This window comes from Falco biarmicus, chromosome Z (assembly GCF_023638135.1).
Source record: "Falco biarmicus isolate bFalBia1 chromosome Z, bFalBia1.pri, whole genome shotgun sequence".
Lineage (NCBI taxonomy): Eukaryota > Metazoa > Chordata > Aves > Falconiformes > Falconidae > Falco > Falco biarmicus.
The window spans coordinates 58,579,030-58,595,024 of record NC_079311.1 but is presented as its reverse complement, the minus strand read 5'-3'; the positions used below and the strand labels follow the sequence as shown (position 1 = coordinate 58,595,024).

Genomic DNA, 15,995 nt, shown 5'->3' with positions numbered 1-15,995 from the left:
GCCCTGCCCGGCGGACGTGCGGAGCGGCGCGGTGCGGGCAGGCGACCCCGTCCTGCAGCCCCCGGCGGCGCGGCGCGGGGGCACCTTCGCGCCTTTCCGGCCGCCGGCCGGGACCGCAGCTCCTGTGAGAACGCTGCCCTCGTCCTCCCGTCCCTCCCCCGCCTGTCACTCACCCGCTTTGCATAAACGCTCCCCCCGCCCCCAGCCCATATACCCATTCCCTGCTCCCCCGGGCGGCCAGAGCTGTGGTCGGCGGTGGCAGGAGCAGCTGCGCCCCGCTTCCCTTCCTCCCGTCCCTCTTTCCCACCTCCCGCCCTCCTTCCGCGGCCCGCCTCCCGCCAGCGGCACCACCTCCGCCCGGCGCTGCGCGGCTCCCGGCAGCGCAGCCCGCCCGGCCGCCTCTCCGCGGCACCGCCGAGCCGCGCCGGCAGCCGCGCTGCCCTCCCATGCGCGGCGCTGCGCCGCCCGCGGAGGAACGGGGACGTCCGCGCTCGCCCAGGAGCCGCCGCTGTAAGTCGGTGCCCGCCGACCTGTTGCAGCGCCGACCGCGGTGGGGAGGCGGGTGGGCAGCGCGGCTCGGCGGAGGGGCGGGGGGCGGGCCGGGCGGCAGCGCTGCCGCACGCCCGGGTCCGCCGCCGCTGGGGTCTGCGCTGCCGGCAGCGCGGCGCTGGGCTGGAGCTGTGCTGCCCCGCTGCCCCCCGGCACAGCACGGCACAGCCGGCGCCCGGCCCGCAGCGGCGGGGACCGTCGCCCCTTCCGCGGGCAGCGGGTGGTTGGTGGGCAGGCGCCCGCCGAAGCTGTTGCCTGCGGTGTGCGGCTGCCCTCGGGGACCGGTGCGGCGGCTGCCGGCCTGCCCGGCGGGCCGCGGCTTCCTGCGGGGGCCCGGGGCCCGAGCATCTCCCGGCGGGCGCGGCGCAGGGCAGGGAGCCGCCGGGCTGGCTGCGGCGCTGCGCTCCCGGCGCTGGCACTGAAACTTCTGCACGTGGTTACTGCTCTGCAAAGGGAACCGAGTGCATTTCAGCTTCTCGTACTGTTTTTTTACCAGTTCGGGAAGAAACCCAGCGAGTTTCTTTGCAGAGACGGAGTTGTTGAGGCGTTGCGCTGGAGTGAACTGAGGGGAATTTAGAGCTGGATTTCTTTGTCTGCATGTGGTGAGCGGTAGTGTGTTCCTAGCAGGAGCAGCCTCTTCTGCTTTCCATCTCGCTGCAGGTCCTACGAAGCCACTGAGTTTGTGCTGGAGGACTTTAGGTAGGGTCAGGCTCTGCAAAACTGGTAGTATCGCTGCAGATTTAGGAGTTAAAAGCGGCATTAGTTAAATCGATGTGATGTTTAGCAAATTTCCTCTCCTTTAGCTGTTTCACTGATTCTAGACAAAACCACAACCACCACCATGTAATTACGGTCTTATTAAAACGAGCCTACATCAGAGATGTGTCAGTAATTCGAAAATACTTGTTTTTTCATTTGGTTTAGGCTGAGACCGGCGTGCTGCAGAGCTGCTAGAAGTAGGGCAGGCAGCCTGTTCAATCTTAAAGTAGTGTTTACCACTGGGCTGCTGTGACAAGTAGCCTGTTGAAGTGTAATTATAAATCAAAGTCTTGGTTCAGCCTCTGCTCCTAGATAAAATCTGTATCAGTAATTTACTGACCACTTCTTGTCTTTTACATACAAATATTATTTCTAAGGAAAAAATGCCTGAAGGGAGTTGACTTAAATTATTCAAGATGAACATTTGCTGACTGCAAGTTACTCTGCTGAAGTATTTAAGGCTTGCATAATTTCCAACACCAAATAGAGAAATCGGAGATGCCATTTATACATTGTAATATTCTTGTAAAGTTCAGGACTGAGCTAACTGTCATGAACTGCAGAAGGACATGTTTACAGAAACACTGCCTGTTAGTAAATTATGATAATTGCTTGTAAGGGTGTTTGTCCGACTAGTCCATGGGTGAACTCATCTCAGCAACCACAGGGGAGGAAAAAGATGTGCATAGATATGTATCTTTGTTCTGTTTGGGGAAATACTTTAGCTTATCTTAAGTGTGAATTGGCATACATTGAATTCTTCTCAGTAGATAACATTGTGATGATAAAGGCAATGTTAGTGGAACAGTTAAAGACCAGCATATGTGAAATCTGTAAGTGCTTCTTGAGAAGGGCCTTGTTCACTGAAAGACCAAATTTTCTATTTTAGTGGGGTGAAACGCTGAGTGTCTTCCGTAGCTGTTTGAGAGTGGCTCGTAATTTTTTTTTATTATTATTATTTTTTGCAGTGGTCTTTGTTACTAGTGCTGTGGGTGGGCTTAGGTGACATCCCCTCTGCATATGGTCTGTAGCTCACTAATCTCCAGCGTATGCATAACTACAGGATGGGTTTCTTACATTTGCCTCTATTTTGTTGTGGTTATGGGCTCATTCTGAATGGTGCTAAGCAAGTGGCACTCGCAGGAGTACAGACCCTGCTGAAAGATCTGAATGTTTGCGTTTCCATTCTCTGATGTGAACTTTACTTGCCCTATTTCTGAACCCTGATCTGTTCATGGTAAAGGGAAGTTTTCAGTATACTCTGCATTTCCCCAGTATGGGGGGCATGGGGAGGGGGAAGCAGAGGTCCTGTGTTTTCGTAGAGATCCTGACATGCCTGCCTGGACCGTGGTGTCTGCATGTTTGCTTAAATGGAATGGAGAGCATCTTCAGATCCTCGTGGCTCTATTGTCTCTGATCAGTGGGTGTTTAGCTCCCATCCTGCTCCCCGGCATGCTGCTCCCTGGTGAGGAACCTTTGCAGGAGTAGGTCCTCAGTGTGAGGAAGGCCAATCTGTAGAGATACAGTGAAGGCTTTGTGCTGCATCATAATGGCATTTGAAGTGGCAAAGTGCCTGTAAGAGTGAAAAAATTGCAGGAGGTGCTTTGCCATAAGGTTCACCTTCCCATCTGTGTATCCAAACTGTTTCTGTACTAGTATTTCAAGCCATGACCCTTTCTGTAATCCTTCAGTTCCGGCAGGTTTCAACCAGTGTATGGTTGGTATAATCTTTCTGGCTGTAGATTAAGTGGGTAGTTTTAGTCTGAGATTAGTGCTCAGGGTCCTTGAATGCCATCTGAGTCTTTATTTGCCAGACAATGCGATTGCATTAAAGGTAATATAATTTTCTTTGTAGAAGGATTTTTGTTATGAAGACATTCTAGCTTCCTCAAGTTGTTCTGTGCTTAGTGTTAGTACATTTGATAGGTTGGTTGAGGAAGCATTGGTAAAATACCTCTCTGAACTTTTGCATACTAGAGTGAGAAAGATACTCTGCTTTATGGCTCTGATGGGAAGGATTCCTCTCTGTTTTGGAGGATTTTGGATTGGGCACTGTGTATTGAGCTGTGTTTGTTCTTTTCAATCCCAGTTATATTTCGTAAGGGAAGTATTGTTTCAGATTAAAGGAAATGGGCTAGGTAGTTTACTGTAAGGTGTCTTTATGCCTTAATCGATGTTAGTTTGAGGGGCTTTTTTGCTGTGACTGAAGGGAAAGGTGTATCACAAACTTGCTGTTGGATGTGGCGAATCAATTATTCTGTATGTTAGCACAACTAGCAAGGAGGATGGAATCAGCTATGCTGTAGTTAATCTGCAGGTGTTGCATATTTCATATACACAGATCACTGGTTCTGAAATGGAGTCTGCTGCCCAAATTAATCGTACATGATTTTGATTTTGTTGAATGTTCTGGTCATATGAATCTAGAAAAGTAGACGTATTTATTAAAACATGCTTTTTTGAGGCTCATAAACCCTTGTGTCATCTTGAAGCATGAAATGTGGGAATAGAGCTGTACGGTTCTGTACTGCTTAAACATGCTCAGGAATATGAAAATGTTAAAGCCTGTGAGAGAGAGAAGTGTATCCACATTAAAAACCTCCTACAAGTGGCCCCAGGTCATGCTCTGACTTTTAGCATTGGGTGCTTCCCAGGTAGGTTTTTGCCCTGTTCCTTACTTGAAGGTGCAGTAAAAGGGACGCTGGGCGTTCAAATATTGTAGTAATGAGGAAAGTTTGGTTCTCATCTTTCTCCAAGCTTCCACTGCAGTTTGGAGAGAGAGAAGTGAGATTATTAACAGTAGCAGTCACAGCCACAGCTCTGGGCTCTGTATGCTTAACCTCCTATTACTTGCACTGTGGCTTTTTGGCCGTTAGCTTTATATGGGTGCCAGTGTTCCTCCCTTTCCCTACTCTGTACTATTTTGGCTTGACTCTTAATTAAATCTGGAAACTCGCTGCTGTAATCATACATAGACCTGCATATCATGGCACGTAACATTCACCTTCAAACAGGGACCAAACTGCGTTGTGTTTGTTAGGAATAGGGTAGGATAGGGTATGTCTTCTGTTTTATGCTTCCTCCAAACCTCAGAATGCACTAATGGCTTGTGCTCTGAGTACCTGACTCAAGGTAGCTTCAGAGGTGATGCCTTGGTGATTTCACCTGATGGTCAAAACACTTCTTTCTGCTGACTCTATATTTGGCAGTGTATATGCTGTATCACTGTAGCAGGCAGCCGCTGGCAGAGTTCAAGATGTAATCTCTAAATTCAGTCGTCCTATTTTTTTTTACGGTTTCACAAGTCTGAACTTACGATCATTGCTAGGTTTTTCTAATGAAAAACCCAGAGAATGAAAAAAGGGATTTTTTTTCATGCTCTGCTGTTGCATATGGAATCATTATACCAAAAGGAAGCTTCCTAATGGGATTAGTAGGTTTTTGTTCCCCATGCAGCTTTTGACATTCCTTAGGTATTCTCTCTGGTAGCTCTTCCTGCTATGATTCAGTACAGGAGAATGTTTCAAGCATGTGCATGTGTATGTATGTAATGAATCAGCTGGTCTAGGTTGGGGAAGGGTGAGAAAATCAGTCCTGGTTCATTTTCTTATTCAACTTACTTGCTTAGTGCATCGCTAGAAAAGTTGGAGATCGGGTTTCTCAAGATAAACCTGCTCTTGGGCAACAAATTTAGAGTATGTAATTTATGAAACTCACTTTACAAAAAAATAAACACATGCCAAAGGTAGATGCAATTCTCAGTCCACTCATATAAATGAAGACTTTTTTTTCCCCGTTTATGGTGAATAGTAGATACACTTTTTGATATGTAAAAATGAACTTAACTGTCTCATTGATCTTAATTTTTTTCTTTGTTTATAGGTGTGAAAGAAAATGTCAGTCAGCATGCATGAAAATCGCAAATCTAGGGCCAGTACTGGCTCCATAAACATATACTTATTCCACAAGTCATCCTATGCTGATAGTGTCCTCACTCACCTGAACCTTCTGCGTCAGCAGTGTCTCTTTACAGATGTACTTCTCCATGCTGGGAACAGGTCATTCCCCTGCCACAGAGCCGTTCTAGCTGCTTGTAGCCGTTATTTTGAAGCAATGTTCAGTGGAGGGCTGAAAGAGAGCCAGGACAGTGAAGTCAACTTTCATAATTCCATTCATCCAGAAGTCTTGGAGCTTCTTCTGGACTATGCGTATTCCTCCAGGGTTATCATCAACGAGGAGAATGCGGAGTCATTGCTGGAGGCCGGTGACATGCTGGAGTTTCAGGACATTCGGGATGCTTGTGCAGAATTTCTGGAGAAAAACCTTCATCCCACCAACTGTCTTGGCATGCTGTTGCTGTCAGATGCTCACCAGTGCACCAAGCTCTACGAACTCTCTTGGAGGATGTGCCTTAGCAACTTCCAGAGTATCAGTAAAAGTGAAGACTTCCTCCAGCTGCCAAAAGACATGGTAGTGCAGCTCCTTTCCAGTGAAGAATTGGAAACTGACGATGAAAGGCTGGTATATGAATCAGCTATCAACTGGGTCAACTATGACCTGAGTAAGCGTCACTGTTACCTGCCAGAGCTACTGCAGACAGTTAGACTGGCCCTCTTGCCAGCCATATACCTTATGGAGAATGTGGCCATGGAAGAACTTATCACCAAGCAAAGGAAAAGCAAAGAGATTGTAGAAGAATCAATAAGATGCAAGTTAAAGATCTTACAGAATGATGGAGTTGTCACTAGTTTGTGTGCCAGACCCCGTAAAACTGGCCACTCGCTTTTTCTTTTGGGTGGCCAAACCTTTATGTGTGACAAGCTGTACCTGGTGGACCAAAAGGCAAAGGAGATCATTCCAAAGGCTGACATACCAAGTCCACGGAAAGAGTTCAGCGCTTGTGCCATAGGCTGCAAAGTGTATATCACCGGGGGACGAGGGTCAGAAAACGGAGTCTCCAAAGATGTGTGGGTGTATGACACCCTTCATGAGGAGTGGTCGAAGGCTGCTCCCATGCTGGTAGCTAGGTTTGGGCATGGATCTGCTGAACTTAAGCACTGTCTGTATGTAGTAGGAGGACATACCGCAGCAACTGGTTGTCTTCCAGCTTCCCCCTCAGTATCCTTAAAGCAAGTGGAACAATATGACCCAGTCACCAACAAATGGACCATGGTTGCCCCACTGAGAGAGGGAGTAAGCAATGCAGCTGTAGTAAGTGCAAAGCTTAAGCTGTTTGCTTTTGGAGGTACCAGCGTTAGCCATGACAAGCTGCCCAAAGTTCAGTGCTACGATCAGTGTGAAAACAGATGGACAGTACCAGCCACCTGCCCCCAGCCCTGGCGCTACACAGCTGCAGCTGTTCTGGGTAACCAGATTTTTATTATGGGTGGAGATACTGAATTCTCTGCATGCTCCGCTTACAAATTCAATAGCGAGGCATACCAGTGGACTAAGGTGGGAGATGTGACAGCTAAGCGAATGAGCTGCCATGCAGTGGCATCTGGAAACAAATTGTATGTGGTCGGAGGCTACTTTGGCATCCAGAGGTGCAAGACATTGGACTGCTACGATCCCACATTAGATGTGTGGAACAGCATAACAACTGTGCCATATTCGCTAATTCCCACGGCATTTGTCAGCACATGGAAGCACCTCCCCTCATAATTGTGTGTATGTTGCAATTACAAATTATCAGGTAAGAAACAGCACCTTTGAATTCCACCATAATAATGCTTTTCACAAAAATTTTCAGCAGCGTCTCTGGGGAGGGTGAGTGTGTTCAGTACAATTTTACAGCTGAAGCAACTGAGACACACACATTCACAGGCCGTTGTAAGTCAGGCACCACATCTCTTACATAGCCAGATGCTAGAAGATATCTTGCACCCACTTCTCTTTACAGGACCTCTTCCTGCATGATTTAGATAGAAAGGGCTGAACAAAAATAACATCTTCAACTTCTAGGGAAATGCAGATAACCTTTGGAAACTGAGTCGTGCCCTGCGTTTAAATACTAACCTCATGCAAAACAAGGTTTTGGTGCCATTTCCCTGACAGAGGCAGGGTCACTCTGTATATCCAGTAACAGTGCCCCAAAAAGATACTGTGAATTCCGATCTGAAGCCTGATAGTGAATTCACTTGAGTTTCCAGGCAGACGGCATGTTTTCTCCATGCAGACAGCCTTTGGGGAAACTTGCTGCCTTGTGAAAGGTGTCCTGCAGGCACTTCAGGCCCCATTTTCCATCTCACCTAGACAGCGTGGTTGCACCTGCATGGACTGAGGTTGCATTTGCTCCACTGATATACAAATTTTTCAAAATAGTTATGGTCATATATGTTGGACTAGATACAGTGTCAGGAAGACATATATTTAATATTGCTGGCTGAAATAATTACCAGTCTATAGCACAGACTGTTCCAAAACAATTTAATTATACATAATGGGCCAAGCTCTTACCAGATGCAACTTCAGCATTGTATCTTCTCACAAGCAAGTCTGAATTTGGCCTTGTTTGTTTGGTGGTTGTGGATTTCTGATATTCGGGGAGGAGAGCAGAAAAGGTTGATGAAAAAAAACGCCACTAAGAAGTCTGGGTACCTAACCATATTGCCAATATTTTTCAATTCTTTTTTTTTTTCCATGCTAACTACTAACTTTTACTTCAGCTGTTACTAACTTTTTCCTTATTTTTATCTTTTCTAGGGTTACATCACTTAAAATAAGTAATTGACATTTTCCAGGACTACTAATCTCTGCAACATATCTGGCATAATTCCCGTAGTGTTGTGTTGCTTGTTTACTCCAACCTTGAGACTTTAGTACAGAATCACAATTGCCACCAGCCAACCAAACAAATATAGTGGCATGCTTAGTCCTAAATAATCCATGCCCTGTGACTGATAATTTGTTTTTGGATTTGAACAGTGTATACTGTAACCATGAAGGCAGGCAGGTTAGAAGTAACAAGTTAAATAAATACAGTTGTAGTGATTAAACAAGCTCTGCATTTGCATCTAAGTTACCTAGAAGTCCAGACTGATGGAGGTTCTCCAGAAAATAGGAAGAACAGCTTGTGTGTAAAGACTTCCCTAGGTTCTTCTGTTCAGGACAGATCATATGTTCTTCTGGTGTCTTTGCAGCTGGAGACATTTGCCCGACTAATGGTAAACACAAAACCTAAATGTCTTTGAAGCAGTGTAGATAGAATTATATACCTAGAAATGTAGGATAGTCATGAAATTCCTTTCTCTGTGGTACACTGAGGATTCATCTTGTAGTTGTCTTTCAGCTGGCCGCAAGCTTTGGTTGAGTAAAGAATACATGGTTGGGCCCATGCAAAGCAGCAGGTCAGTGTGGAAATCTGGTGTGAAATTGAGCTGTGTTGTGGCATCAGCTGCTCTTGTCTCAGGTGGTCATTTGTCTTGAAGACGCTGCCTTGTCTTCTCTCCTTGCTTTGTTTTCCCCAGACTTACTTTTGGGAAAGCAGGGCAGACCCTTGAGACTTACCAGATCCTGTGTGCTGGCAGTAATCGCACCCCTGACAGCCAGCAGATGCCAAGCCTGATTTCTGTGGGGTGGCTTCCTCCCTAGTGGGGAACAAAGTCTTGACGTCTTCAGTTCAATAATTTCTATTATTACTGACTTTCAGCAGTTCTCAGTGTTATCAGAGGAGCAGTATCGAATGCCCAGACCCAGGTTTGTGCCAAGAAAAATATTGACTTATTCTTCTGAGACCGACTTAATTGTTCTGAAGTTTACAGTACATGAAAGGGAGTGTTTTATTTTGAAAAAGAGTCCTCAGAATATAACGGTGCAAAAAGCTTTCTTTTGGTCTGCAGTATCTTGTTAAAAGCCATTATTTTAGTGTCACTAACACAAGATAACTGGCTTAACTAACACACGAGATAACTGGCTGAATGCAGCTGTAGAGTGAAATCTCTCCAGTGCTGTGTGCTCATCCAGCAAGTAGTGCGGTTTTTTTCTACTGACTCCTGCTGCTTTGTCAGTGGGTGGGAGGGACAAAAAGGAAATTACTTCTGATTACTCTCTGTTTTCATAGTGCTGTGTGGCCCCAGCCTGACAGCTTTTAGGAGGACTTCAGTCTGCTTTGTCTTGTTCCTCAAACTTGGGACTTTTGAGTAGGTTGGGGATTTCCCCTCCTCCCCTTCTGGAATTGTTTATTTATTTGTTTTAAGTTCATCCCATGACAGGGAACATTGTTTTGGCTTCAGTCTTGGTAGTCTGTTTCAGTGGGAAGAAGGACACACTGCACTGAAGAATGTCTAGAAAAGACTAGTCAACAACAAGTGCAGAGGCCTTTTTTTAGACATAATGAAGGTAGTGTATTGAAGGTAGTGTATTTCAAGTCCATGGTTGCAAAGAGGCTTGATGCTCTGGGCTGTTATGCAGGCTGTAGTGTCTCCTGTGAGCGTTCCCTGTTCTTGGACATCACAGCCTGAGAGAAGTGTGATAGGTTTAAGTGAACTGTGAGTTCGCTGGAGCTCCTTTGCATTGCAATGATGTGGGATTTGCCTCCTAAAATTCTAGCAGTGCTGTCAGAAATGGCTCTGATGAGCTGGTGATGGGTTGGAAGCTGGCATTTTAATACAGCTTCATAGTGAAAAAGCAAAACAATCTCAGCATCCAAAGGCTGAATTTCTCATTGAATAATCAAGTGTTACAAAGGATTCTAGTATGGAATTATTGATGCATGGTGCGTTGCTGTGTGAAAAGAAATGAGACAGAGTTCTGCTGTAATGAATAGTGGGTATGTTTTAAGTGAGGGGATTATATGTCCCTTTCTATATTGTGAATAATTTCAATTCGGAATTCTTCATGGTGAACAGAGGCACTGGGGTGAGACACCTTCATCTCCCCTTCGGCTTTATTCCAGCCAGGTTTGCGTTGGCCCAAGGACAGAAAAACTCTTTACACTAAGTGTTCATGTGGGCTTTTGTGGAAGAGAAGTTGCACAAGTTTATGTTTGCTTAAATCCACAAACTTTTAAGATTTTGAGGGAACATAGAAATGTTGAAGTGTGCAGGATGTGAAGCCCATCATGTTGAACTATATTGGACCAGTCTGATTTAGGTTTCAAATGACTGGATTTATAGGCAGAAAATTAAAAAGTCTTCCTGGGGTCAGTAGGATGGTTTACAGAGTAAGGCTAGTAGAATAATAAAGTCAGAATCTCACCCTAAATAATTATCTTTGTGGCTGGCTCATTTATCAGTATTTGACTATTGCACAGGAGCACAATGGTGGTGGTGGGTTGGAGAAGCCTATCAAATGGATTGTATCCTAAGCCTAGCTTTTAGATTTTCTTTGACATCTAACAAAAACCTTATGGTTCATTGTCTCGGCAAAACCCTTTAAACCCTTTAAGTCTTTTATTTTCTCTTCTTCCCCCTGCCCCTTCCCATGCTTTTAGTTTACTCCTTTATTTGGAGAAGAGAATTGGAACCTCGGATCTGGAGAAACGGTTTTAATGAAGAAAGATCATTCAGCATCTCTTGCATTTGAAGAAAGTCATCTGCACCTTGTAAATTATCTAACCTAGACATGAAGGAATGGGAGGAAGAAAACCCAGTCTTCAGTGCTTCAGCACATGGTTTAAATATGAATAGATGAACCAATGATCTGGTCCTTGTGCTAGTAATTGTGGATTAATGCCAATATTAATCAGTCCTTCACAGGAGAAAAAGAAGAGACAGAACTTCTCTGAGTTGTGCAGCACACAGCACCCTATTTCCATGGACTCTGCTGTTTATATGTGAAATTTGAAATGGTTGTCACCTCTTTTTGTGGTGGCGTGAAGTGCCAGCGCCAGCTGCAGGGGAAGCAGACCAGCTCTGAAATGGTGAGATGCCACTGTGGATGAAGATACAGTGGTATTGCTGCTGAACTCTGCCAACTGGAGTGTGCTTGTCTGTAGGCAGTGCCTACAGCATCTCTTAGGTCCTGCGTTGCATTGTCCTGTGTGCAGTGAGTGACCTTCTGCTTGATAAGGGACAGCCCAGTGGTGAAGTGTTTTTGGAACAGTGGGGAATGAAAATTAAATCCCCCAAATCCTCCTTGTTCCCTTTCCTCCCTGTATTTATAAGTAACTCAAATTGTCCCATTCCTGTTATGTTACTTGTTGTAGATACAGTTATTTATTGTTCAGTGCTTGCATGCTGAAACAATGCCTGCAATTGTCTTCATGTTGCAAGGGCTTGTGTGAATTTTATGTTTTGCACATTTTGTGATTGCTGAGTTGCTCTGCTGCACAAAGAAAGAGAACTGTTGGGTTAACAGTTGGAGGTGGGAGGGAGGGGTGGCTTCCCAGTCGGAAATGGAAGGATTACAAGGCAAGATCTCAAATTACACACATACTAAAGGAAGAAGCCATGGAGGTCACTTTCTCAGGCCACCAGCTCCCCAGGTTGCATGTGGTGTGTCTTGTAGATGGTGTCCTTGCTACATTTCATTTGTTGGTCATGCCTTTCAATTTCTAATCTGGACATAGCCAAAATCTCTTGCAGCTCTCTCTTTGTGCAGCTTCCTGGTTGCAATGCAAATACTGTGGAAGAGCTTCTGGATACCAAGCCCAGATGAAGTCATTGTCCAAAGTTATTTATTTATTTATTAGGTTGGAGGAGAGGGATACCTACAATATAGCCACATTGACCTGAATGAGTGGAGTATGGTGATTCAAGAATAAAAACAAAAAACCTCAAAGTAGGTTATTAAACAAAAAAAAGAAAAAAAAAAAGAAAAAGGAGAAGAAGAAAAAAAAAGAAAAAAGAATAAAGAAGAGCAGCAATTTTGCACTGACTGGATTGCCTCATCCATCTGGATTTCAGATGATCATCTGAGTGACCAGGTGTGAAAGACTCAAGTGCTTTAGCAAAATTCTTATGGGGATATAAAAATGAATTTCAAACCTCTTAATCTTAAAAGTAGCCCTCAGACTCTGCTGCCTTTTGTTTTCCTTAGCCAGGTGTGTCTTTAAACACTTGGTTGCTCAGAAGTGTCATATACAATCCTGAGAAACCAAACTTTACTTTTTAAATAAATTGTTTCATACCAGTCTGGTCTTGAGAAAGAGATGAAGCAACTCTTTTTTTTTTTTTTTTTTTTTTTTTCCTTCTGGATTTCAGAAGCTTGTGTTTCACAGGTGCTTTCTTTGCCAGATCCTGTCATTAAGCATGTATTGTGTTGTGGTTTTTCCTGAATGTTTCTGGAGCCCAACTTAACTGGCACATTCAGTAACATGGTTGGTGTGTGCTGCAGTGTAAGTAAACAGCTGCATGTGTGCATGCAAAACAAAAATAGTCACATTGGTGGTGATGCTTGCCTTTCTGTGTGACAGTGTGTAGCTGTATTTGTGAAAGCTTTGTCATCTGAAAGTGTTTACACTGGTCACTGGAAGTTTCTCTATGCTGTCTTATATTTGACTTGCTGTTTGGAGTAAGCCCTTACATTTCAGGAATAGAGTATTTGGAGTTCTGTGAGTACTGAGAGAACATTGGTTAATTAGCAAAGACATTAGCAGTTTTTTAAAGGGTGAGACCCAGGTAGATATGAACAGTGACAGTTCCTCTGGTTAAACTGATTTCTCAAAATGACAGATCAAAAAAAATGTTTAAACCCCCCCCAGCTGCGCCCAGCACACCCCCCTCACCCCCCACCCCCCCCGGTTCTTTTCTCTTAGATGGCTTTTAAGTGATAGGAAAACATCTTAGGGTAAGTCTTCCTGTATTCTTGTACTTGCACAGGTTGCCCTGTTGAAGCAGACAGCCTTGAACTGCTGTTGCCTTTCATCTTGCTGTTTCTGGGGGTGCAAAAGGAGCCATAAAATCAAACTCCCGGCGCGCTTTGCCTGCCCTTTCCCCAGGCACTAGTGATGGGTGAGGTGCAAGGAAGGAGTGAACCTGGTCCCTGGGGTACGGACCCCTTGTTTGAATAACGGCATATAGGTTTGAGACAGTTCTCTCCGTCAAGCTGATTAGAGTCCAGACATGAAGAAGCAGCAATGCATCTAACTACTCAGCTTACAAAATCTGTTTTGTAGCATCATGCAACTTCCAAAAGTGGGATGAATTTTCTGCAGCTGTTTCCAAAGTTGTGGTCTGCTTTCAAGTCCTTGATTAATTCCTATGTGTAGGCTGAAGGAAGCTGAAGTCAGGGTGGGCCTCTGCCTCTGCAGGGAATATGCTAGGCTCCTGCTCTTTGAATTGATGTGGGAATCCTGGCCAGCTACTTGACCATTCCAGTCCTGCAAAACACCCTACACTTTGAAGCAAATGCAGTTCACAGTGGAGTGCACACAAAAACCCTGGCATAAGATGGGAAGGTTCCTCTTATTTTGTGGGCTGGTTGCCATAGAAACATATAACAAAGGACAGCCTTCCTCTTCTGGTATAATTGTGCAGCCCCTTTTCTCTAGGTTTGACACCTGTCTGAATAAGAATGATTAGAGCAGAATAATGTTCCCTTTCCTGGCTATTGGAAATGTTGTTCATGTGCTAAAAGAAAACTGCAAGTGAAGTAAAATTGTCTATGTTGTGGTTTTTTGTTTGCTATTACGTCTTAAGGTTTTGTAAAACTTGCATTTTTTTTTTCACAATGTGAAACTGAAGGTCAATAAATTATTAGAGATTTTCTCTCCATGGAACATTTATTTCAAATGTTGTCTCTTCCTCCCCTCCTGCACCTCCAAATGCTCTGAATCCCTCCCTTATAATGTCCTTTTCATGTCCTCTTAATAAAAGCACATCTACAACATGCAGTTTACTGCTGTGGTTTAAGCTTCTGCATCAGTTGCACTTCCCTTCCCTTTGTTCTGTTGTACTGCTGTTACTATGATCTCTATCTCAAAGTTCAGCAGTTAAAACTAGAGAGCCTCAAAACATTTAAGAACAGGAAATGCAAGTTTGTTGGTGCTTGCAGTACAGTTTAGCTAGTGCCTGATACGGCTTGGAAGCAGAATTAGGCACCTCAAATCCTTCCCAATTATTTTCAAGGCAAAAAATGCTGGCTGTGTCTAAATCATTCCAGTTTTTCTATATAATTCACACATATAGCCAAATTCTTTGCTCTTTTAAGCTTACTTATATTTTTACGTGTGTACAGCGTGGTGTGTTTTTTCATTGGCTTTATTTTCTTTTCTTTTAAATGCTATGGATTTTCTGTGTTGGCTTAACACCTTTCTAAAACCACTGTCTTAGGTGTTACTGACCACTGTCCAGGTCTAAAATAACATCATGTAGGGGCACTCATGCACACACCGTGGAGGTTCAGTTGCTCAGGTCTGCTGAGTACATGCTGTCCTGCCTAGAGGAGGATTTTCCTCGAGTGTGCATGCATTAGAGCAAAGGAATAGTGCTTTCTTCCTTGCTTGTATTGTTTCACTACCTACCATCTCATCCCTTTGCCTATACAGCTCTGAAGGAGGAAGTGAAAAGAGAGGAGATGTCTACAGGTCACAGCACAGCTTCAGTTGCCATCACTTCCAGCGTGTGCAGCGTGACTTGTGTAACTGAGCACCTGGGTTCCTGGCCCTGGAAATGAAATTGTAGTGCTTGTTTAGCAGAGATAGAGAAAGGCAAGGCAGTAGCAGGAAGCATTGCTTTCTGCAAGAATCCTGATTTTTTTTTTATATCTTCTAATCTACCTCTATCAAAATTCCTGCAGCTTCCCCCTGAAAGTTAAGTTTCTTCAGGGTGTTTATCTGCCCAAAAGAGTCAGAGCCACAGTATTAAGGGACTTTCAGGCCTAGGTACTGCTGGGTTAACCTGTGTTTGTGGCATTTACAATCAGTCTTGGCTGAGAGAGTAGGACACTTACCTCAGGGAATCTTGACATAGGAAGGATACTGGAAGAAATCAACCTTGCCACAGAACAGGATAAGGTTAAATGAGTTACAGTGCTCATTGCAAGCTCTTTTCTAGACAGTAATCTGCATTGTTTTTGTTTTGTTTTGTTTTGTTTTAATCTGGATTTCACTAGGGCCTGGGATGCTTACAGCAGCACTGGGGATGAACAGACTGGTTCATTACACACTCACTGGTGTAACTTTAGGGTGTCACATTACCTATTGGAGGACTTTGGTCGTGATTGAAACTCCTTTGCTTAGCTCTGAATGTAGAAGACTTCTCATACTGGAGGTCTGATACTTATGGTGAGAATTTAAAATAGATAATAACATTTAGATTTAAAACAGCTGATAATCTGTAAAATAGATACCTGCAAGGCATTGACTTTATTTATGATAAGTATGAATACTAAATGCCTTGAATGATTAGAAAGGAATCAGCTAATCAGCACTGAGTATGGCTCCATCAAGCATACCTGGATGATCAGCCCTGACTTAGAAGGCTCTGTCCATACTAGTAAATTGAACATGCCTGGAAACAGTCTCTGGCACTGAGGCCAGCTGGCACAGAACAGCCGTGAGCTCGTCGAGCAGCTGCTTATCCTGGCAAGACAAAGTGGCTGCATGTGAGCTGCTTGAGGTGGCTGCTGGAGCGTTCTGGCTCCTGAATCCTGCCCAGGACCGCTCCAGAGAAGTACAAGTTTGCATGGGCCAAAAACATGCTGGGGCTGCTCAAACAATTTAGCAGAACTGATGATCATCTTCCAGTGCCTGGGAACATTCCCAAGTGTGGTTTAATATATTGCCATCATCCCAGCCAGGACAT

The 15,995-nt window shown here is 44.6% G+C and overlaps 1 protein-coding gene across 1 annotated transcript; it reads left to right on the top strand.

Annotated features, from left to right (window-relative positions):
- Nucleotides 1-263: 263 nt before the first annotated feature.
- Nucleotides 264-13,969, top strand: ENC1 (ectodermal-neural cortex 1). The gene is made up of 3 exons (XM_056325439.1): nt 264-510; nt 5,191-7,003; nt 10,742-13,969. The coding sequence occupies exon 2, from the start codon at nt 5,203-5,205 to the stop codon at nt 6,970-6,972; it is 1,770 nt and encodes a 589-aa protein (XP_056181414.1). The 5' UTR covers nt 264-510; nt 5,191-5,202; the 3' UTR covers nt 6,973-7,003; nt 10,742-13,969.
- Nucleotides 13,970-15,995: the final 2,026 nt, after the last annotated feature.

Excerpts from the sequence above, each read along its gene's own strand:
- ENC1 (XM_056325439.1), top strand. The coding sequence starts at position 5,203 with ATGTCAGTCAGCATGCATGAAAATCGCAAATCTAGGGCCAGTACTGGC.